Consider the following 22,621-nt stretch of genomic DNA (forward strand, 5'->3'; position numbering starts at 1 on the left):
AGCAATCTTTTGGTTTCTTTTCTTTTTTTTTTAACTCCCATTGTTAAACTCAAAAAGAAATGAGCCTTCTCCCCATGAAGCCTGATTACACAGTCCCCCAAAAAGGCCAGAGAAGTCCCTTCTTTCATTGGCAACTACATTTCAAATTAATATCATTAAAGCAGGGTAATAGGATTTGCACATATTATCCTCTGCTTAAATGTCCGATAACCCGAGCAAGCCTGGGACGTGACATTCCACAGAAGGCGTGGGTGATAGGATGGCCACAGAGTCCTCTAGCCTTGCTAATACAGCAGGGAGTCAGGGCGGATGGAGCAGAGACACCCTGACACCCTGACTTCTAAGAACCACAGACAAATTCCCTGGTGGCATTCAGGACAGATAAGTGAGCTGATCTGTTGAACTGTTTAATCTCTGTGCCTGTCGTTCTGGTTAGGAGGCAAGGACCAAAACCCAAAGAAGGCTTGTGGTGTGTCTCGTCAGCGGATTACATGCCCTTCCATCCACTCTTCCAGGGTAGGGTGTGAATCTTAGAGCTTAGGGAGTGCTGGCATTATAGCATGAAGAGAGCGGACTTTGGGAAGGAGAAGACATAGCTGCTCACAAGTCCACGGCAGGAATTCAGGAGCCAGGGAAGCTGTGCTGAGATCCACCTTTTCCCTTGCTCACCCTTTCCCTCTCCGCTAGCATGTGTGGGCTCATGGGTTGAGCTTTCTCCGTTCCCCAGGAGAGCCAGGCAGGGGCTGCGGACAAAGGGCTGAGTTCCTGGAGACAGACAGGTGGCCGACAGGTGGTCAGCAGCCAGCCAGCAGGTGCTGCCACGTGCAGAAAGTGACCTCTCTCCAAACTGGACTATGGCGACTGTGACCATCTAGCCAGCCACAGTGTCAGCTTTTCCTTTTAAGATTCAGGCTACCATGAAGTCCACACTGGACCACACTGTGAAAGTGCTCCAGGTCGCTTCTCAGGGTTCAGCCACTTGTCAAGGTGATTCTCTTATAGAATATAGAATATAAGACATTAGCTGCTGTGAGTCCCAAGGCCAGGAGAAAGGGGTGTATGTTGAGGGGCCAAGCTCAGAGGCCCACAAGGTGGACAGGACTGCCATCCCTACAAAGTATTACGAAATTGAAAGGAAGTCAAATTTAAAAATGGCCAAAAGAAGGAGAGGGAGAGCCCTGGAGATGCAATGTTAAGCACTCAAGCTGCTAACCAAAATGTTGGGGGTTTAAACCCACCCAGTCACTCCATGGGAGAAAGACTCGGCAATCTGCTCCCATAAAGATTACAGTCTAGAAAGCCCTGTGGGGTTGCTCTGAGTCGGAAATCAACTCAAGGGCACCTAACAACAACAACAACAACAAACAGCTTAAAAAAATTGTTTAGTAAAATACTCTCCCTCCCCTCCCCCAAAAGAAAGAGGTGGTTTAATAATTGCTCTTCGTGATTCCAGGTTTCTGTCTTCCCTCAGGCACCTCACCCAGCCTCTTAGCCTACAGCTAAGTAAGACTTCAGTTACCTCAAATGGCTTATTTAACAGCCCTCTGATTGAAAAACAAGATTAAAGAAGTAAAACATGTTCTTGTAGAAAAACCAGCAAAGAGAGATTTTAAAAGTAATGAAAACCGCTCATACTTCATTACGTATCCATAAACACTCACGCAGGAGGGCACGAAGTGTTCACTGTGGTGCCTGTTTTTAACTTATCACCTCAGATGCTGACAGAGAGCCAATTTTTTGTTTGTTTAAAAAAAAAATGGTTTACATTTTGGTATCAAGGCTGCCAGATTTTTTTCCATGAATATATATGAGTGGGTAGTTTTTTTTAAAAAACCAAAATGTAGTTTATCTGCTGATTATGATTTGCTTTTGTTGTTGCTGTAGTTTTTACTTAACGACACACCGTGAACATCTATTTATGTCAACAAACACCTGCCCAGCACACTCAAATGCCCTGGGTCGTTCTTCTCCTGAACATGTACCATGACTGATTTAGCAAAGCCCCTATTTCTGAACACTGTGCATGAAATAGCACGTTGCAGGTGGGTCTGTCCTGACACAGAGAGATGGTCACGGTTTGTTCAGTGAAAAAGAAGAAGAAAAGCAGAGGATACTCCTTTACCTTTGGGCTGTTCGCAGTTGGGTCTGTATTGACATAGATTCTGGCCATTTGCTCAGTTAAAAACAGCAGAAAGCAGATGGTAACGTGACACCTCTGGGCTGTCCGCAGTTGTCTGCACTTACACACCTGCTCTGTCTCCTCCCCTCCACCCAGCACACAGCCGCAGGGGATGAAGGTGGCGGACAGTCGCTGGTGTCTCCGGGCAGCTGTCTGGAGGACTTCCGGGCCACACCTTTCATCGAATGCAACGGGGCCCGCGGCACCTGCCACTACTACGCCAACAAGTACAGCTTCTGGCTCACCACCATCCCCGAGCAGAACTTCCAGGGCTCCCCGTCGGCCGACACCCTCAAAGCCGGGCTCATCCGGACACACATCAGCCGTTGCCAGGTGTGCATGAAGAACCTGTGACCGGCTCATCCGGACACACATCAGCCGATGCCAGGTGTGCTCGAAGAACCTGTGATGCTCGGCCCGGGAGGGAGACCAGAGAGTGCTGTCTGCTAAAGTCGACATTCGCGTCGGGAAGGTCCATTTTGGTGCTTATTCTTAACATAATACCTCAGATGCTGACCCCAAAATTGATTCTTTTTTTCTTTAAAAATATAAAAAAAAAAAACAATAAAGTCTACCAAAGGAATTCAGCACCAGCATTTACACCAATAGCCACTTTGCTCCTGTAACAGGCTCTGGCCACTGTAACTTGCCTCCAGAATGAAGCCCTGCCTCTGCGTGACCCCCTGAACCCTCAAAATAGATAACCAATAACAGGTCAAGCACTCCCAATCAGGTCATACTAGATGATCACACCACTAAGTATACTAGCTACTCAGTCTTTACCTATATAGTCACTGTACTTTCCAGTGCCACAGACAACTCACTTTATTTTCATGGAGTGGTACAAACAAGACGGCAGCGATCAAAGCTCGCAGCCTGGGACACCCTAATGCCCAATGGGCTCCTGGGAGTCTCCTGTGGATGGTGGGTCTCGCCCTTTTTTCTACCCAACATTATAACAGCCCTATTTTCTCTCAAATCCTCTTCTCAGTCCACTCTCTGTGGCTGTGAGTTGTCCTCAGCCCCTCAGGAGGGCCAAGTGGGTTTCTTATTTTTAAAAAGTACCTACCTGATCTTCACACACCAACTATCATTCTTCCCCCCATCCTCCCACATCCTGCCAGAGCGTGGGATTTGGCAGAACTCACAGAGAAATGGCAATCTTTAAAGCTAGTCTGTTCCCAACAGCGCAACTTGAAGATAAACTTTGTAAAGTCAGCAGTGATTTTCTACTGCCCCAAGTTATCTGGAAGATTTTACCCTCCATATATACATGATTTTTTTTTAGTTGTATTTTTATGATTACTCTATCCTTGTCTAACTACCACAAAATAAAACTTGGTTTTGAACCTTTTTAAACCCTAACTCGTTGACTAATTTTCTCATTTGTAGACAAAATTTGCTCAGACTGACACCAGGCACTGCATCTGGGCTTGTGAGCCTTGGGTAAAGCTCGGCGCCGTGCTGGTATACTTTGAATGGGGTCCTTTTTTCTGATGCCAAACTCACTTCTGCTCCAGTTTTGGTCACACCTGCCTCTAGCTTACACTTCATCCCAGGCCAAGTACTTTGTGCAAGTTTTAAGGCTGTTGTTTTGAGTTCCAATAGACTGGACTTCAAGTCTCTTGACCTGAACCCAAGTCTGTTGACTTGTATTGCCTTTCATTTCTCAGAGAACTCTGTGTTATCATTCATTAATGTTTACAGAACACACCACAAGCATCACGATTTGAATTTGGGTGGTGTGTACCACACAAACATCCAAAGAAATCCAGTTAGTTCCAACGTAACTCCTTAAGATGCAAATCTCAGTGCTGAAACAGTCTCGAAGGTGTGTTTCCGCCTTTGATTTCTTTTGAAGTCCAATGCACCAAATTTTATTTTTACCTGTTAATAGTCAATCTCATATTATATTTTTTCTTAAAAAAAAAAAAGTCCACATAATGAATTAAGTATTCTGCCTTTTAATTATACTTAAAATTGATTAGCAACTATCTTGGCTTGCATTTCCCCCAAAAACAGACTTGGACAAGGATGTCTGCACAGGAAGTTCATTTGGGGAAGTGATTCTAGGGAACTGGAATGGGGACTCAAAGCCCATTGCCATCGAGTCTATTCCAACCCATAGTGACCCTGTATGGCAGAGTAGAATTATCCCACAGGGTTTCTAAGGAGCAGCTGATGGATTCAAACTGCCAACCTTTTGCTTAGCAGCCAAGCTCTTAACCACTGTGCCACCAGGGTCGGTATAGGGAAGAATGTATTTATCCACTAGCTCCTGTCCCCAGTGGTCAGGGGTTGCCCCAAGGGTGCTCATTCTCTCACACTGCCAGATGTACCTGTCCACCAGCATGGCTGAGCAGGCACCTGCTGCCATTCCAGGTGGTCGCAGAGAAGCCAGGTACGCCCAAAACAAGGTCTACCCCGTACCTGTCGGACTACACCTGCACGCAGCTAGCTGACACAGCAACAGCTGGCGCAGAAAGGTGGGGGAAGAGGATGTGAAACCAGGCCAGAAAGATGTCCCGCAGAGCAACTCTCTGAGATGCTTATTGAGACAACTCTTTATTCCAGGCTCCCGTCCCCACTACCAAGAAGGTACTCACAGCATGTGACAGTGCTGAACATCTCTGCTTGGCTTCTGTTATGCACTGAATTGCACCCCCTCCAATGTGTGTGTGTGTGTGTGTGTTAGAATCCCAGCCACTATACCTGTGGAGGAGCCCTGGTGGTGTAGTGGTTAAGAGCTACGGCTGCTAACCAAAAGGTCGGCAGTTCAAATCCACTAGCTGCTCCTTGGGGCAGTTCTAGTCTGTCTTACAGGCCTCTACGGCAACAGGTTTGGTTTTGGTTTCTACCTGGGGATGTAATCCTGATTGCAAATAGGGTACTCTTTTTATGTTAATGAGGCCATATTAGTGTAGAACCCAAAACCAATTGCCGTGAAGTCGGTTCCGACTCATAAAGACCCTACAGGACAGAGTAGAACTGCCCCATAGAGTTTCCAAGGAGTGCCTGGTGGACTCAAACTCCTGACCTTTTGGTTAGCAGCCGTTGCTCTTAACCACTGGGCCACCAGGGTTTCCTATCAGTGTAGGGTGGGCCTTAAACCTAATTGCTTCTGAGTTATAAAAAGAGAAGATTAGACTCAGAGGCAAGCACAAACACAGGCAAGATAGACGCCACATGAAGACCACCAAGGAACCTAGAAAAGCCAGGTCTCCAGAAGCTGAGACCCACAGAGCCAATAGAGAGCCTTCCCCTAGCTCTGGTGCCCTGAATTTGGACATCCAGCCTTCCAAGCTGTGAGAGGAGTCCCTGGGTGCCACAGAGAGTTAAGTGCTTGACTACTAACCATGAGGCTGGCGATTCAAACCAACCTACCCAGAGGCACCTTGGAAGGAAATCGGGTGATCTGCTTCTAAAAGGTGACAGTCCTGAAAACCCTATGAAACACGCTTCTACTCTGCACACACTGGGTCGCCACAGGTGAGGATCAACTTGATGGCATCTGGTACTGGTAAACTGTGAGGAGACAGATTTCTGTCCTTTAAAGCCACCCACGTGTGGTATTTCTGTTATAGCAGCATAGGCTTAGGTTATCGAACCTAAACCTGTGTGTGGGTCACACTTCAGAGTCAGCTGCCCAGTATTAAACATAAAAAGAATTTAGACAGGGAACACAACAGAGAACCCCTGAGGGAGCAGGACAGCAGTGGGATGCAGACCCCAAATTCTCGTAAGAAGACCAGACTTAATAGCCTGAAACTAGAAGGACCCCGGAGGTCATGGACCCCAGACCTCCTGTTAGCCCAAGGCAGGAACCATTCCCAAAGCCAACTCTTCAGACAGGGTTTGGACTGGACTACAGGATAGAATATGATACTGGTAAAGAGTGAGCTTCTTGGATCAAGTAGACACATGAGACTATGTGGGCATCTCCTATCTGAAGGGGAAATGAGAGGGCAGAGGGGGTCAGAAGCTAGCCAAATGGACATGAAAGGAGAGAGTGGAGGGAAGGAGTGTACTGTCTCATTAGGTGGAGAGCAATTAGTAGTATATAGCAAGGTGTATATAAATTTTTATATGAGAGGCTGATTTGATTTGTAAACTTTCACGTAAACCACAATAAAAATTTTTTAAAAAGTTTAGAATCTTGGACCTACAGAAATTAAAATAAAAATAAACCCATTGCCATCAAGTCAATTCTGACTCATGGCGATCCTATAGGACAGAGTTAGAACTACCCCATGGATTTCCAAGGCACAGCTGATGGATTCAAACTGCCGACCTTTTGGTTAGCAGCTGAGCTCTTAACCACTGTGCCACCAGGATTCCTAAAATAAGTAAGAAGAGAAAAATAAGATCACAGTCTCAGAACATAATAGGATTAAAAAATGTAGACAATAAAACATAAACCAAATACAAACTAGTATTTCATAACCCCAATATCTGTTTATGCAAAGGAGCCCATGATCTGCCCAGGCATAATGGGTCTAGATGTCTTACTCTTGAATCAGATCGTTAGACCTAAACCTTGAAATTTCAAGCTCTGTCCTTCATGGTTCCTTGCATACAGCATGAGAGAGATTTTCTGGTCTAGTTTCTCTGTGCCAGGAATAACCTGCCTAGAAAGCTAAATGTCCCATTAGCAGTGTCCCATAGTTTCCAGAGAGAGGATGCCTTGAAATTAGAATCACTTCTGCCTCCCAACCGCATCCCGAAAGGACTTTCAGCACCCCCTCTGATGACAGAATGCACATTAAGCTGGAGGAAATGCCATCCCAAGGGGGTGGGTAGAGGGTACACAAATAAAGATAGCAACTCCTGGGAAGCTACATTTAACCTTTAAACTACCAGAGAAAAACAAGGTGATGAGGACGCTCTGAGCACATTTCTTCAGCTCTCAGGGCCTCAAGGTAAAATGAAACAAAGCATCTGTACTTCACAGTGGTGTTAAGAGAAATCAGCTACTCCATGTGAACATGCTTCAGGCGGCACACAGCATGGATATACTCACGTTAGTTTTATATCATGTCCTGGGCCAGAGAAGGAGTTGAAAGAATCCCTGCCATTTGGGAATTTTTTGAATGGGTTCAAGTAGAGAAGAGCTATTCAGAATAGACTGTGGGAGTAATGAAAGTAAATTTTGAAAATGCATTTCATGACATTCTAGACATGGAAGGAAAGGGTAAAGTTGACATGCAAGGATGGTCTTGAGTCAGCAGACCAAACCCAAGCAAATGGTGCATAGAAAAATGGAATGAAGGCCAAGCTCACCTCATGAGAGCTAAACAACGAGAGGATCGGAGAAAGTTGCCAAACTAAAGGCATCTATAAGCTACTGTAGAGGGTGGAGCCCTTAAGGCAGGGAAAGAATTGCTTTCTGGCCGTTTCGCCACCAAGTTCAGCTACCTTAACACAGCACCATCTTTTAGCTGGTGAAATTGCAGATGGAAGGGAACTATCATTTCGTGAAGGGCTTTCTGTGTTCCGGACTCTGCTACGTGCATTCACAGGGCATATTTTATTTGCTTCTGCAAATGGTTAAGCGCTGAACTACTAGCCAAAAGGTTGGTGGTTTGAACCCACCCAGAGGCACCTTGGGAAACAGGCCTGGTGATCTGCTTCTGAAAGGTCACAGGCTTGAAAACCCAGTGAAGCAAGTTCTACTCTGCACACATGGTGTCGTCGTGAGTTGGAATTGACCTGACAGCAACAACTAACAACAAGTGTGAGGTAGTTATGGTGTGTCCCATTTTATAAGGAAGGAGATTTCACACAGAGAGGTTAAGTTAACTTGCCCCAAGTTATACAATCAGTTAAATTAGCAAGGATTCAAGCCCAAATCTATAGACTTCCTCCAAAACCTATGCCGACTTCCAAAAAATAGCTACCATTTAACTGAGCCCTGACTGCGTGTCAGGCACTTTCAATAAATCAGCTCTGAATCCTCAAAACCTGGGGGTCACTACCATGTACCATCTAGTCCAGGAATCTAAATGACATTTTAAGTTGCACATACTGACTTCTTAATCGTTTTTTTTTTGAAGGATGGAGTGCACCCAAGCTAGAGACAAGAGGCTACAGCTGCAATGCCACACAGGAGGGGTACGGAGAGGCCATTATCCTCTCTAGCTGGAAGTACACCCCAGCAACTCCCTGACACCCCTTCCCTACCTGCAGGCTGACTCTCTGAAGAGCCTTGCAAGTGCAGGCAGTAGGAGTCACTCAAGGAAGTTCTGCCTCCCTTCCTGAGCCAAGGTTCAAGAAGAAAGGGTGGCCTGGGGTAGAGGCAGCCTTGGAAGCTAGAGGATAACCTAGCTCTACAATCATAGTCATTTCTGCAACGCCCACTGGATCCTAAACAGGACAAGGTCCAGCTTCTCTGTGGGGTGGCGCCCGAGCTCCTGCCTTGAGCTGATTCATTCCTGCTTCTCCACTACGAAGAGCCAGTGTTATCTGCAGGGTTGCTGGAAAAGGAATGCTTGCATTCAGACTATGAAGTCTCTCTGCTGGGGTCTCCCACACTGCCCACTCACCGTGAGGAGTCGCCCTCAGCTACTGGGCTCCCATGGTCCCCACGCCACGGAGAGGCTAGTAAACAAGCCATTGGAGGCCACCTGAGAGTGAGACAGAATGAGGAGGGCTGAAAGGGTCCACTGGAGACACACTTGTACGTCGTGGAGATACAAATGGCCGTTTCACAGGCCTCCCAGCTGCCTTGACAGGGAGCAGGCATGAGCCACACTGTTTAATGCCAGATGCTGCAGCCCATGACCTAGAAATTACCGATGCAAGAGCCTGCTTTCTTGGCCTCCAGTAAATTTTTAAATGGAAAACAAAATGGATTGAGGAATAAAATGAAGGGAGAGTCCAATTTCTCTTGGAACAATTGTTGTCTGCTGGTTAGAAGCCTAAGCAACCAAACACACCTTTCAGGGACAGATTAACCAGTTTTTTTATACACAGGTTTACAGTAAGCAAGTACACACAGGCTTGATTGCGTTTACCTACTAATGGTAGTACCTCATTTCACGCGCGTTTCAGATTTCACGTGGGTTTCACAAGTGGCAAAACCCATGTGACATTGTGCATTACAGGCTAGTAGGTAAACACAATTAAGCCCATGCGCACCTTGCTTGCTGGGTGATCTGTCCTGGGCACCTTTATAAGAGAACAAACAGTACAACAAACAGAACTGGGCACTGAAGTCAGGTCAGATCCCCAAACTGCCCCTGACTGTGGGACCAGCCATGAGGTATTCAGCTTCCCAGAGCTCTCTTCCTCAAGATGGGGACAGCAGCTTGTTGTCCAGGGAGTCACCACAGGGGCCAAAAGGGCACTGTGCCCAGCACCGGGACCTGCTGGCTTCCTGTCCCTTGGGAGGAAAAATCCATTGTGTAGTTGTGTTTGTCCCACCAGCCCTTCTGCTTCTGCAGTGCTTGATTCAGGACTAAACCGAAAATTGTACAGAACCGTAAAGGGAGAAAAACGCACCAGCAGGGCCTGCCCGCTCCCTGCCCTCCCCAGCCCCCACCCCCTCCGCTCTTGTTTTGCGTGGTGTTGGCTCCTCCTGGAAATGGAGGGGGTGCTCCAGGATGGGTACGACCAGTGCTCCAGTCCCCTCCTTCACTCTGTCCCCCACCCTCTGAGACCCTCTGAGGTCTGACTGTCATAATGAGAACTTCAGGCCGTCACCACGAAGAGCAAATGAAAGAGACAATCTAGGCAGGTGGGCGCTCTGCCTGCATCTACAGGAATTGAAGCACTTACTGATGAAGATCAAAGACTTCAGCCTTCAGTGTGGGTTACACCTCAACATAAAGAACACAAAAGTCCTCACAACTGGACCAATAAGCAACATCACGATAAATGAAGAAAATGTTGAAGTTGTCAAGAATTTCATTTTACTTGGATTCACAATCAACACTCCTGGAAGCAGCAGTCAGGAAATCAAATGACATATTGCATTGGGCAAATCTACTGCAAAAGACCTCTTTAAAGTATTAAAAAGCAAAGATGTCACCTATAAAAGCATCTAATACAACAGGAACAGTATTCACTGTGGGCCCGCCATGTGCCGACGGCTGCACACTATGGGTTATGTATATACACAGACATCATCTCCACTTCTCACAATAACCCTTTACAGCTGTCTTGGTTATCTAGTGCTGCTATAACAGAAATACCACAAGGGGATGGCTTTAACAAACAAATTTATTCTCTCACAGTCTAGGAGGCTAGAAGTTCAAATCTGGGGCGCCAGCTCCCGGGGAACGCTTTCTCTGTCGGTTCTGGAGGAAGGTCCTTGTCATCAATCTTCCCCTGGTCTAGGAGCTTCTCATCACAGGAACCCCAGGTTCTAAAGACGTGCTCCACTCCTGGCACTTCCTTCTTGGCGGTATGCTCACTTCTCTCTTTTATATCTCAAAAGAGATTAACTCAAAAAAGCTAATCCTGTACATTAAGTTCTGCCTCATCAACATAACTGCCTCTAATCCTGCCTCATTAACATCATAGAGGTTAGGATTGACAGCACAAGGGATGATCACATCAGATCACAAAATGGAGGACAACCACAAGATACGGGGACTCATGGCCTAGTCAAGTTGACACACATTTATGGGGGACACAACTCAATCCATAACACACACTATATCACCAATCTACCAAAAAGAATTGATCGACGTTCAACCATTTCAGGAGGTAGCATATGATCAAGAATCAATAGTATTGAAGGAAGAAGTCCAAGCTGCTCTGAAGGCATCGGCAAAAAACAAGGCTCCACAAATTGAAGGAATACCAAGTAAAATGTTTCAACATGCGGATGCAGTGCTGGAGGTGCTCACTCACCTGTGCCGACAAATTTGGAAGACAGCTACCTGGCCAACGGACTGGAAGAGATCCGAAATTTTGTTCATTTCAAAGAAAGTTGATCCAATAGAATGCAGAAATTATCGAATAATATCATTAATATCACACACAAGTAAAATTTTGCTGAAGATCATTCAAAAGCAGATGCAGCAGTACAACAACAGGGAACTGCCAGAAACTCAAGCCGGATTCAGAACGGGATGTCGTTACTGATGTCAGATGGATCTTGGCTGAAAGCAGAATACCAGAAAGGTGTTTACCTGTGCCTTATTGACTATGCAAAGGCACTCAACTGTGTGGATAATAACAAATTACGAATAATTGTGCAAAGAATGGGAATGCCAGAACACTGTACATAGACCAAGAGGCAGTTGTTTGAAAAGAACAAGGGGATACTGTGTGGTTTAAAGTAAGGAAAGGTGTGCATCAGGGTTGTATCCTTTAATCTTATTTAATCTATATGCTGAGCAAATAATCCAAGAGCTGGACTATATGAAGAACAACGGGGCATCAGGATTGGAGGAAGACTCGTTAACAACCTGTGTTATGCAGATAACACAACCTTGCTTGCTGAAAGTGAAGAGGACTTGAAGCGCTTACTGATGAATATCAAAGACTTCAGCCTTCAGCATGGATTATACCTCAACATAAAGAACACAGAAGCCCTCACAACTGGGCCAATAAGCAACATCATGATAAATGAAGAAAATGTTGAAGTTGTCAAGAATTTCATTTTACTTGGATTCACAATCAACACTCATGGAAACAGTAGTCAGGAAATCAAATGACACATTGCACTGGGCAAATCTACTGCAAAAGACCTCTTTAAAAGTATTACAAAGCAAAGATGTCACCTTGAGTGCTAAGCTGCCCCTGATCTAAGCCATGGTATTTTCAATCACCTCATATGCATGTAAAAGGGAAACAATAAATAAGGAAGACTGAAGAAGGATTGATGTCTTTGAATTGTGGTGTTGGTGAAGAATATTGCACATACCATGGACTGCCAGACAAACGAACAGATCTGTCTTGGAAGAAGTACAGCCAGAATGCTGCCTGGAAGAGAGAACGGTGAGACTGCGTCTTATGTACTTTGGACATGTTATCAGGAGGGATCAGTCCCTGGAGAAGGACACCATGCTTGGTAAGGTAGAGGGTCAGCGAAAAAAAGAAAGGCCCTCAATGAGATGGATTGACACAGTGGCTGTAACAAACAATGGGTTCAAACATAGCAACAATTGTGACGATGGCACAGGACAGGTCATTATTTTGTTGCATGGTACATGGGGTCACCATGAGTCAGAACTGACTCAACAGCATCTAACAACAACGTATCATCACTTCATACCTGAGAAAACCTGTGACTGTGGGAATTAAGTAACTTGTTAACAGTTTAAGTAACAACTAGTAAGTGGCAGAGACAGGATTACAACCCCAGTCAGCTGAAGCCCACCTCCTGAGCATCTTCCACCGCCACAGCCCTCTGGGTGGCACAGTGGTTAAGTAAGTGCTTGGCTGCTAACAGAAGGGTTGGTGGTTTGAACCCACCAGCAGCTCCTTGGAAGAAAGATGTAGCAGTCTTCTTACATAAAGCTTTACTGCCTTTGAAACCCTATATGGCAGTTCTACTCTGTCCGATAGAGTCTCTACGAGTCAGACTCGACTAGATGGCAATGGGTTTGGCTTTCCGGGTTGCAATTCCATATGAATTTGGGGATCATATTTTCTATTTCTGTAAAAAAGCATTGTTGGAATTATGACAGGGATGGCATTGAATCTGTAGATCACTTTGGGCAATATTGACATCTACACAATATTAAGTCCATGAACATGGAATGTCTTCTCATTTAACAACAACAACAACAAACAAACAAACAAACCCAGTGCCGTCGAGTCAATTCTGACTCATGGTGACCCTATAGGACAGAGTAGAGCTGCCCCGTAGAGTTTCCAAGGAGTGCTTAGCGGAGTGCTGCCGACCCTTTGGTTAGCAGCTGTAGCACTTAACCACTACGCCACCAGGGTTTCCTCCCATTTATTTAGGTCTTCTTGAATTTCTTTCATGGAGCCCTGGTGATGCAGGGGTTAAAGTGCTTGCTGCTAACTGAAAGGTCAGAAGCTCGAATCCACCAGCGCTTGGAGAAAGATGTGGCAGTCTGCTTCCATAAAGATTACAGCTTTGGAAACCCTATGGGGCAGTTCTACTCTGTCCTACAGGGTCGCTATGAGTCGGAATTAAGTAGAAGGCAACGGGTTTAAGTTGTTTGTTTGTTTTGATGATAAGGAGACTGTCAGATCATACCCACATTTAAACTGTAAGAAAAGAGAGGCCACCAATAAACAAAAACAGAAGTGGCAGAGCATAGATAAGGCACTGGACTTGGAGTCAGATTCAGTGTCCCTGTCTCATTTCTGCCCCTGATGAAGGGGCACATCTATTCATTCCTCGGCCTCAGTTCCTCAAATCCTTGAGGTTCCCTCTAGACCCTCATCCCTGGGATGTGAACCAGAGACTCTGAGGTAAACACAAAGGGAAGAGAGGAACACGGAATGACACAGAATGACCACATGAAATCCTTTGATCTGAGCAGCACTGTAAAGATGCACTGTAAACCTTTGAATGAGGTGGCCTCAGCCCAGTGAGAAAGATAATACTCTACAGCTTCCAGAAAAGACACAAAAGGATGAGAAGTCCTGGTGGCACAGTGGTTAAGTGCTCAGCTGCTAACCAAAATTGCACAGTTGGAACCCACCAGCCACTCCGCCGGAGAAAGATGTGGCAGTCTGCTCCCATAAAGATCGCAGCCTTGAAAACCCTATGGGGCAGTTCTACTCTGTCCTATAGGGTCGCTATGAGTCGGAATCCACTAGGTAGCAAGGGGTTTGTTTGGTTTTTTGGGGGGAGGGGGAGGGAGTGAGGCCATAACAACAATACTGCAAACGGGTGGCTTTTGGAAAGAAAATTTTACTTTCCTGCACTCCTGGAGGATAGAAGTCAGAATTCAGGGCATCAGCAGGGCTAGGCTCTCTCTGTGTGCCGGCTCTAGGACAAGACCTTTCCTCCTATCTTTCAGCTTCTAGCCGCCCCGGTGCTTCCTGGTGCTCCTTGGCTTGTGGATGGATCCTCACGTGGCACCTTCGCCCATGTGACTGTGTATCTCTGTGACTGTACTCCCCTTTATAAGACATCAGAGCCCTGGTGGCACAGTGGTTAAGAGCTCACCTGCTAACTAAAAGGTCAGCAGTTTGAACCCACCAGCCATTCCTTGGAAACCCTATAGGGCAGTTCTACTCTGCCCTATAGGGTCGCTATGAGTCAGAATCAACTCGATGGCAACAGGTTTGGGTTTTTTTGGTTTTATAAGGCAACACTCAGAAGGATTGGGCTTAGGACCCACCCTATCTTTAACATAACAAAAACCAAACCAGCTGCTGTCGAGTTGATTCCACCGATGACGCCGTGAATCAGAGTAGAAGTAAGCTTCACACCATTTTCAATGGATGTGATCTTAAATGGATCACCAGGCCTTTCTTACGAGGTGCCTCTGGGTAGCTTCAAACCGCTAACCCTTCAGTTAGCAGCTGAGCACTTAACCACTGTGCCACCCAGGGACCCCCGATACAACAAAAGAAAAACCTTATTTCCAAACATGGTCAGGTCGGGACTTCAACGCACCTTTCTGGGGACACAATTCAATCCCTAACAGAGACCAGCTCCAGGCTGGCCCACGTTTGCGCAGGCTCGGCATTACACAAGTTGTTCCACTTCACTCCCCGGCTCTGCCCAATCTGGCAACGCAGGTTTAAAAGCTCTAACTCTGAGAAGTGGAAAGGATCGAAGGTAACTTCATGATACAGACAGAAACCACCAAAAAATAAAGGTGGTGTGACATAAGGCCAGGTAAGAGGGATATGGAGATAATGGGCCAACCTCTTGCCTAGTCACAGAAAGGCCAGCACCATCCCCGGCGCCACCACCCACAGCTGGAGTAAATTTTGACTTCAAGATCCTCCAAATGCTCCAGGAGACCACACAGCTGGCACTCAGAATGCAGGGTCTCTGAATTCAAGGGCTTGCCCTTTTCAAAGCAAGTTGTCACCCCTTAAGAAAATTTCTTTTTCTTTAATAAAGGCTGTCGAGCCCTGGTGGTGCAGTGGTTAAGAGCTCAGCTACTAACCAAAAGATTGGCAGTTCGAATCCAGCAGCCACTCCTTGGAAACCCTATAGGGTAGTTCTACTCTGTCCTATAGGGTCTCTATGAGTCGGAATCGACTTGACGGCAATGTGTTTAGTAAGTGCTCTGCATAGCTAAGTTGGAAACGCTGCTGGCATAGTGGTTAAGAGCTACGGCTGCTAAACAGGTCAGGAGTTTGAATTCACCAGGCGCTCCTTGGAAACTGTATGGGGCAGTTCTACTCTGTCCTAAAGGGTCACCATGAGTCGGAATCGACTTGACGACAACAGGTGTAGTTTGTTTTTTTATAACTAAGTTCACCCAGGAGCACGAAGGCGAGGCACATGCTCAGTTACATTTCTCATGTTCCCATCTGTTAATTACACAGGTGTTGAGCTCCAGGCTGAACCTCTGCTCTAAGGAAACCCTCGTGGACCCATGAGGTGAAGTGGCTGACAAATATTAGCGTAAGGTGATTTACTGGCCAAGTTTACTGGCAGAGCAGGCGGCTCTGTTCAAGCCAGGAAGCCAGGTTCCGAAATGACACAGTTATATTTTTAAAGAAAAACCAGGCCCAGGAGCTCGTGAAAAGGGGGAGATAGTACTCACAACGTCCAATTATGACATATCCAGCCCCAAAAGCCCCCGAAGCCAGCGCCAAGTATGACGCATCCAGAACACCAGGAAATATCAAATGACATAATGTTATTGAGAAAATAAGTTTCTTAATCCTCCTAATCGGAATCAACTCGACGGCACTGGGTTTGCTTTGGTTTTTGGAATCCTCCTAAGGATGCTTGGAAACCCTGGTGGCACAGTGGTTGGGAGCTGTGGCTACTAACCTAAAGGTTGGCAGTTCGAATCCCCCAGGCACTCCTTGGAAACCCTATGGGGCAGTTCTACTCCGTCCTATAAGGTCGCTATGCGTCGGAATCAACTTGACGGCTACAGATTTAAGGACACTTGGAAACCCTGGTGGCGTAGTGGTTAAGAGCTACGGCTGCTAACCAAAAGGTCGGCAGTTCGAATCCCCCAGGCATTCCTCGGAAACTCTGTGGGGCAGTTCTACTCTGTCCTTTAGGATAGCTATGAGTCAGAATCAACTCCACCGCAGTGGGTTTTTTCTTTTTTTTAGGACACTAGTTTTTTTTAGTGGTGCAATGGTTAAGCACTCAGTTGCTAACCACAAGGTCGGCAGTTCAAACCCACCAGCCACTCCTAGGGAGAAAAGACCTGGTGATCTGCTCTCATAAAGATTACAGCCTAGTACACCCTATGGGTCAGTTCTACTCAGTCCTATAGGGTTGCATGAGTCAGAGCAACAACAAGGACACTCGAGCACAGCTGAGAAATGTTGCAGCAATGGCCTCTGTTACAGATCAAGTTGTATCCCCCAAAAACTATGTGCTGTAAATTCTTACCCTTATCTGCAGCCCTGGCAGCGCAGTGGTTAAGAGCTCAGCTGCTAACCAGAAGGTCAGCAGTTCGAATCCACCAGCCACTCCTTGGAAGCCCCATGGGGGCAGTTCTACTTTGTCCTATAGGGTCAGAATCAACTCGACAGCAACGGGTTTTTTATCCCTGCAGATGTCATCCTACTTGGGAATAGGCATTTCTCTGTAGTGTTAATGAGGTCATATGAGTGTAGTGTGTCTTAAACCAATCACTTCTGAGATATAAAAGAGAAGATTAAGCGCAAAGGGAAGGAAGCACAAACGGAGAAAGACTGATGCCACACGGAGATCAACAAGGGACTAAGGAGGAGAAGCTGAAAGGGACGAGGACCTTCTCCCAGAGCAGAGAAAGCCTTCTCCGAGAGCTGGCGCCCCGAATGCAGGCTTCTAGCCTCCTAGACTATGAGAAGATAGGATTCTGTTCGTTAAAGCCACCCATTTGTAGTATTTCTGTTATAGCAGCTCTAGTTAACTAAGACAGGCTTCGAGACCATTTACAGAAGTTTTAACCCCGCACTGTAGCTGGTCTTACCATCCCTGCATTTGTATAAAGAGAAAGAAGGGCACCCTGGTCGAGCAGTGGTTAACTGCTGCTAACCAAAAGGTCAGCGGTTCGAACCTACCAGCCACTCAGCAGAGGAAAGATTTGGCAGTCTGCTTCCCTAGAGATTACAGCCTTGGAAACCAGTTCTGCTCTGTCCTGTAGGGTGGCTATGAGTCAAAGTCAACTCAACGGCAATGTTTTTACAGGTAGCTCAAACAGACACTGAACAGAGGAATCTGCATTAGCTCCAATAGTGTGTTCACCAACTGAGAAATCTGAAGCTTCTCAAAAGCTGAAAAGGGTCAGGAACCAGGGTCACGTGAGATCAAGACCAGCAGACTCTGATCAAAGAACCTGGCTCACGTGCAAGGAGTCAAGGCTGGGATTTGAAATCCACTTGGAGACACAACCAGAACATGGAGGTGCCAGGGGGCCGATGTCACCAACCACCGTTTTAGCTTTCCTAACAGCACAGCACCGGGCAGTATTGACAAGAGTCGCTGTTTCATGGCCATCTGCTGAATTACTCAGCCCCTCACCCCAGCAGACGAAAGAGCAGGTAGAAGCTGCTGGTATAGGAGAGACGGTAGGGCTGAATACCCAGCCAAGAGCTAACGAGGCTCAGGGATGCTGGTGTAAAAGGACTGTCTTAGTTATCTAGTGCTGCTATAACAGAAATACCCAAGTGGATGGCTTTAACAAAGAGGATTTTATTCTCTCACAGCCTAGTACGTTAGAAGTCCGAACTCAGTAGGTTGGAAGCCAGCTCTAGGAGAAGGCTTTCTCTCTCTGTCAGCTCTGGGGAAAGCTCCCTGTCATCAATCTTCCCCGGTCAAGGAGATTCTCAGCGCAGGGACCCCCGGTCCAAAGGATGCAGTATTCTCCCGGCTCTTGTTTCTTGGTGGTATATGAGGTCCCCATGTCTCTCCAATCGCTTCTCTCTTTTACATCTCAAAAGAGATTGACTTAAAACACAATCTAATCTTGTAGATTGAGTCCTGACTCATTAAAATAATAGCCACTAATCCCATCTCATTAACATCATAGAGGTAGGATTTACAACACAGGAAAATAACATCTGATGACAAAATGGTGCACAACCAAACAATACTGGAGATTACGGACTAGCCAAATTGACACACATTTTTTGGGGGCACAATTCAATCCATGACAGGAACCCACAATGAAGTTTTGTTTTTTTTAACTTTTTTTTACTGTGTTTTAGATGAAGGTTTATAGAGCAAATTAATTTCTCATTAAACAGTTAATACACATATTGTTTTGTGACATTGGTTGCCAACCCTGCGAAGTGTCAACACTCTCCCGTTCTCAACCTTGGGTTCCCCATTCCCATTCATCCAGCTTTCCTTCTCTTCCTTCCTTCTGCCCTCTCTTCCTTGACCCTGTGCTGACATGCCCATTTAGTCTCATATATATATTTGAGCTACACGTATTTTATTTTTTTTTTTTATGGGCCTGTTTAATCTTTGGCTGAAGGGTGAACCTCAGGGGTGACTTCAGTACTAAGCATATTTTTAGAGCAACGAATAAAGGGTGAAAATGCTTACGTGGAGGTGAACAACATAGCATCCATGGGTACCAATCACCCAGAATGTGGCCACTTTAGGAAACAAGCTGTCAGGTGCTCACAGCAAATAGTAAGTAGAATCAAGGAATATTAGGGCAGGAAAGAGCCTTGAGAATTCATTTAGCCCACCTCTGCCTTCAAGCGTGAACCACAAAAAATAATTTTCTGTGACTCTGTTCTTTTTCTCCCTCTATCACCTTTAAAGATTCCAAGGTCTTTCTTGGTAGATGTCACTTCCTAGATGTGTCGCCAGCAAAGAAGCACTCTAAGGAAAATAAATATAACTTCTTCTCATATTATGGCAAGTTAAGTCAAATCAGGGAAAAGGAATCCGCCAAAGGGACCCATTTTCACTTTTGAGTGGGCTGTTGCTTCAAAAGTAAAGTTTTAGATCTCAAGGTCCTGCTTCGGTAATGGGGCACCTTCACTGACAAGCTCCCATCACAAACAGCAGGCTGCGTCAGAGTTCATCTCACAGACAGGGCTGTCAGTCACTGACAAGCTCCCATCCCAAACAGCAGGCTGCGTCAGAGTTCATCTCACAGACAGGGCTGTCAGTCACTGACAAGCTCCCATCCCAAACAGCAGGCTGCGTCAGAGTTCATCTCACAGACAGGGCTGTCAGTCACTGACAAGCTCCCATCCCAAACAGCAGGCTGCGTCAGAGTTCATCTCACAGACAGGGCTGTCAGTCACTGACAAGCTCCCATCACAAACAGCAGGCTGCGTCAGAGTTCATCTCACAGTCAGGGCTGTCAGTCACTGACAAGCTCCCATCCCAAACAGCAGGCTGCGTCAGAGTTCATCTCACAGACAGGGCTGTCAGTCACTGACAAGCTCCCATCCCAAACAGCAGGCTGCGTCAGAGTTCATCTCACAGACAGGGCTGTCAGTCACTGACAAGCTCCCATCACAAACAGCAGGCTGCGTCAGAGTTCATCTCACAGACAGGGCTGTCAGTCACTGACAAGCTCCCATCCCAAACAGCAGGCTGCGTCAGAGTTCATCTCACAGACAGGGCTGTCAGTCACTGACAAGCTCCCATCCCAACAGCAGGCTGCGTCAGAGTTCATCTCACAGACAGGGCTGTCAGTCACTGACAAGCTCCCATCCCAAACAGCAGGCTGCGTCAGAGTTCATCTCACAGACAGGGCTGTCAGTCATTGACAAGCTCCCATCCCAAACAGCAGGCTGCGTCAGAGTTCATCTCACAGACAGGGCTGTCAGTCATTTACAAGCTCCCATCCCAAACAGCAGGCTGCGTCAGAGTTCATCTTACAGACAGGGCTGTCAGTCACTGAACTGAAAAATACTTCCTTTGTAGAAGCAGGAGAGTTAGGCCTTTGGCAGCCCAGTAACTGGAGAGCACGGGTATTCCACAAAAGTATTGAAAACCAAAAAAAAAAAAAAAAACCTGTTGCCATCAAGTTGATTCCAACTCATGGTGATCCCAAAAGCTCACTGTCGTGGAGTCGATTCCGACTCACAGCGACCCTACAGGACACAGTAGAAGTAACTGCCCCATAGGGTTTCCGATGCTATAAATTTTTATGGAAGCAGACTGTCACATGTTTCTCCTGCAGAGCAGCTGGTGGGTTTGAACTGCCGGCCTTTTGGTTAGCAGTGAAGTATTTAACCACTGCACCACCAGGGCTCCTCTATGGCGACCCTACCTATACCCCAATAAAACAACCCAGGAAATACTGTTCTGTCCACTAGCCTTTTGCCTAACTTTGCCATCTTTTCCCAACAAAGGGCCCCAACTCTAGCCTTTCAATTGAACTTCTAAGAAAACAAAAATGGTTGTTTCACAACTTCTCTGCTTTGGCATTTTCACCCACAAAGCAGCCCACCCAGTTCCAGTACTGCAAGACTGACCTCGAACAGACTTCAGCAGAAAGAGGTCTCTCGGTTCTGCTACTATTACTGGAATTCAAGGTCATAAAGACAATCAGGCAGATGGATCAATGTAAATATTGTCGCATTTGTACGGATTTGATGTTGTTTTTAAAGAGAGGGAGCCCTGGTGGGGCAGTGGTTAAGAGTCTGGCTGTTAACCAAAAGGCTGGCAATTTGAATCCACCAGCTGCTCCTTAGAAACCTTATGGGGCAGTTCTACTCTGTCCTATAGAGTTGTTTTAAGTCAGAATCAACTCGACAGCCATGGGTTTGGTCTAGTTTTTTTTTTAAGAAAGAGTATCAAGCTTGATGCCATCTCCTGAGCTCTACCCAACAAGGAGTCCAATGAAGGTATGAAGAAAGCCTGAATCAATAAAACATCAACACCAAGATTTTTCCCAAAATCATTTTAATAATGTGTGTAGCTCACACTGCAGCAACAGATATAAAAACAGTTATTCCTGATTTCGTATAAATTAACATGTATAGAATCACCACGGCAACGCATAAAAACACAAGTACCAAATGGCAGGACCCAAAATAAATCACAGTGAAGAGAAATGACTGGGAACATCAGACATAAAAATCGTATAACGTGACAGCGGCTGAGCGTGCCTTGTCAGGTCAGATACACGCAGCAAAGTTCCCATCTGCGCGAAGGAGGAAGAGAGACGTCGGAGTCCAGGAAATGAGAGGACAGGCGAGTCCATCACAGAGCATCGGGTTAGGAGAGAAGGTCAAGGTCCTTGTTCTGCAGGCTGGCTTTAATAGATGATTGATTTGATTCTCCAGCACCTAACACACCCAGGGTAGACTAAGGAGACTGCTGGCATTGATCTCCTCTTAGTGAACAGCTGTCACTTCCATTCAGATTCTCCTTCACGTATTGCTCGATAAAATCTTCCTCTGATTTTCTCTGCTTCCTTCTGACCATCGCGCAACCCACGCTCCTTACCTACCATATGTGCAAGCCAGACGTCAGGGAGCCCCTCTGAGAGTCAGGCACAGCACCCAGACTTCATCGGTTTGGGCTGCTTGTTATAACTGCTTATGTCCACAGTCTGCACCGGGCCCTCGGCTCTCTGTCGTAAAATCATCGGCACAACCATATCAAACAAGGTTTCGAACAGGTGGTCCACGTTGTACCCAGTTTTGGCACTGGTCTCAAAGCACATTTTCTCAGCAGCTGGCACGTCCTTCTCATCCAGCATTTTGTACTTCAGAATCTTTTTGTAAAGTGCCACTGCATCTTCCAGCTTCACCTGCTTGGGCACCTTGGCCGAGACACAGCTGCCAGCGGCCCCCCCGGAGCTGCCTTCCTCCTTCTCTTGGTCCTCGGCGGCCCCGTCCTCGGTGAGGTCCACCTTGTTTCCCACAATGGCGAAGAGGCAGTCGGTGTTGGCCGTGTCCGTCAGGCCCAGGAACCTGTCCTCCAGCTCCACCAGGCTCTGCAGGTGACTGACGTCGTAGGTAAGGATAATGGCTCCTGCTCCTCGGCAGTACATGGAGCCCAGCCCGTGGAACTGCTCCCTCCCTGGTGGGGAGAAGAAAGAAAAGAAGATGCTTGGTTACATCTCAGAAGGTGCCCATCGACCACTGCTACGGGACAGCTCTGCCAGGGAAAAGGCTGGGGAAAGCATGAAGCCCACGTGTGGCTACAGCTGGGTGAGAGGAAGAAAACAATACTAGAAAAAAGAGGTGACTAACCCACAGTCCCTCCTTCTAGTTAGAAGTCGGCAGAGGAACCCAGGCTGCCTGAATCAAAGTGCAGAACCCTTTCTACTACAGGAGAGTCTAGTCCCATTGCAACTGGAAGCAATGTTCACAAAAACTAATCAAGCAAACGAGAGCAAAGAAAGCACCCTACGTCCTGCTTTTGTGTCAAATGAAAGGTCGTGCTGCTGG

The 22,621-nt window shown here is 46.5% G+C and overlaps 2 protein-coding genes across 3 annotated transcripts in view; one reads left to right on the forward strand and one right to left on the reverse strand.

The window, feature by feature from the left end:
• COL4A2 (collagen type IV alpha 2 chain) overlaps nt 1-3,547 on the forward strand; it is a 242,979-nt gene extending 239,432 nt beyond the window's left edge. For both annotated transcript variants that reach the window (XM_049867353.1, XM_049867354.1), the window contains exon 48: nt 2,276-3,547. In XM_049867353.1, the coding sequence (XP_049723310.1) occupies nt 2,276-2,533 (258 nt within the window). In that variant the 3' untranslated portion in view covers nt 2,534-3,547. The remainder of the gene's footprint in view (nt 1-2,275) is intronic.
• A 17,569-nt stretch (nt 3,548-21,116) lies between these two features.
• RAB20 (RAB20, member RAS oncogene family) overlaps nt 21,117-22,621 on the reverse strand; it is a 41,948-nt gene continuing 40,443 nt past the window's right edge. The window contains exon 2 of the mRNA XM_049867455.1: nt 21,117-22,250. Within this exon, the coding sequence (XP_049723412.1) occupies nt 21,715-22,250 (536 nt within the window). The 3' untranslated portion in view covers nt 21,117-21,714. The remainder of the gene's footprint in view (nt 22,251-22,621) is intronic.

This window comes from Elephas maximus, chromosome 23 (assembly GCF_024166365.1).
Source record: "Elephas maximus indicus isolate mEleMax1 chromosome 23, mEleMax1 primary haplotype, whole genome shotgun sequence".
Taxonomy (NCBI): domain Eukaryota; kingdom Metazoa; phylum Chordata; class Mammalia; order Proboscidea; family Elephantidae; genus Elephas; species Elephas maximus.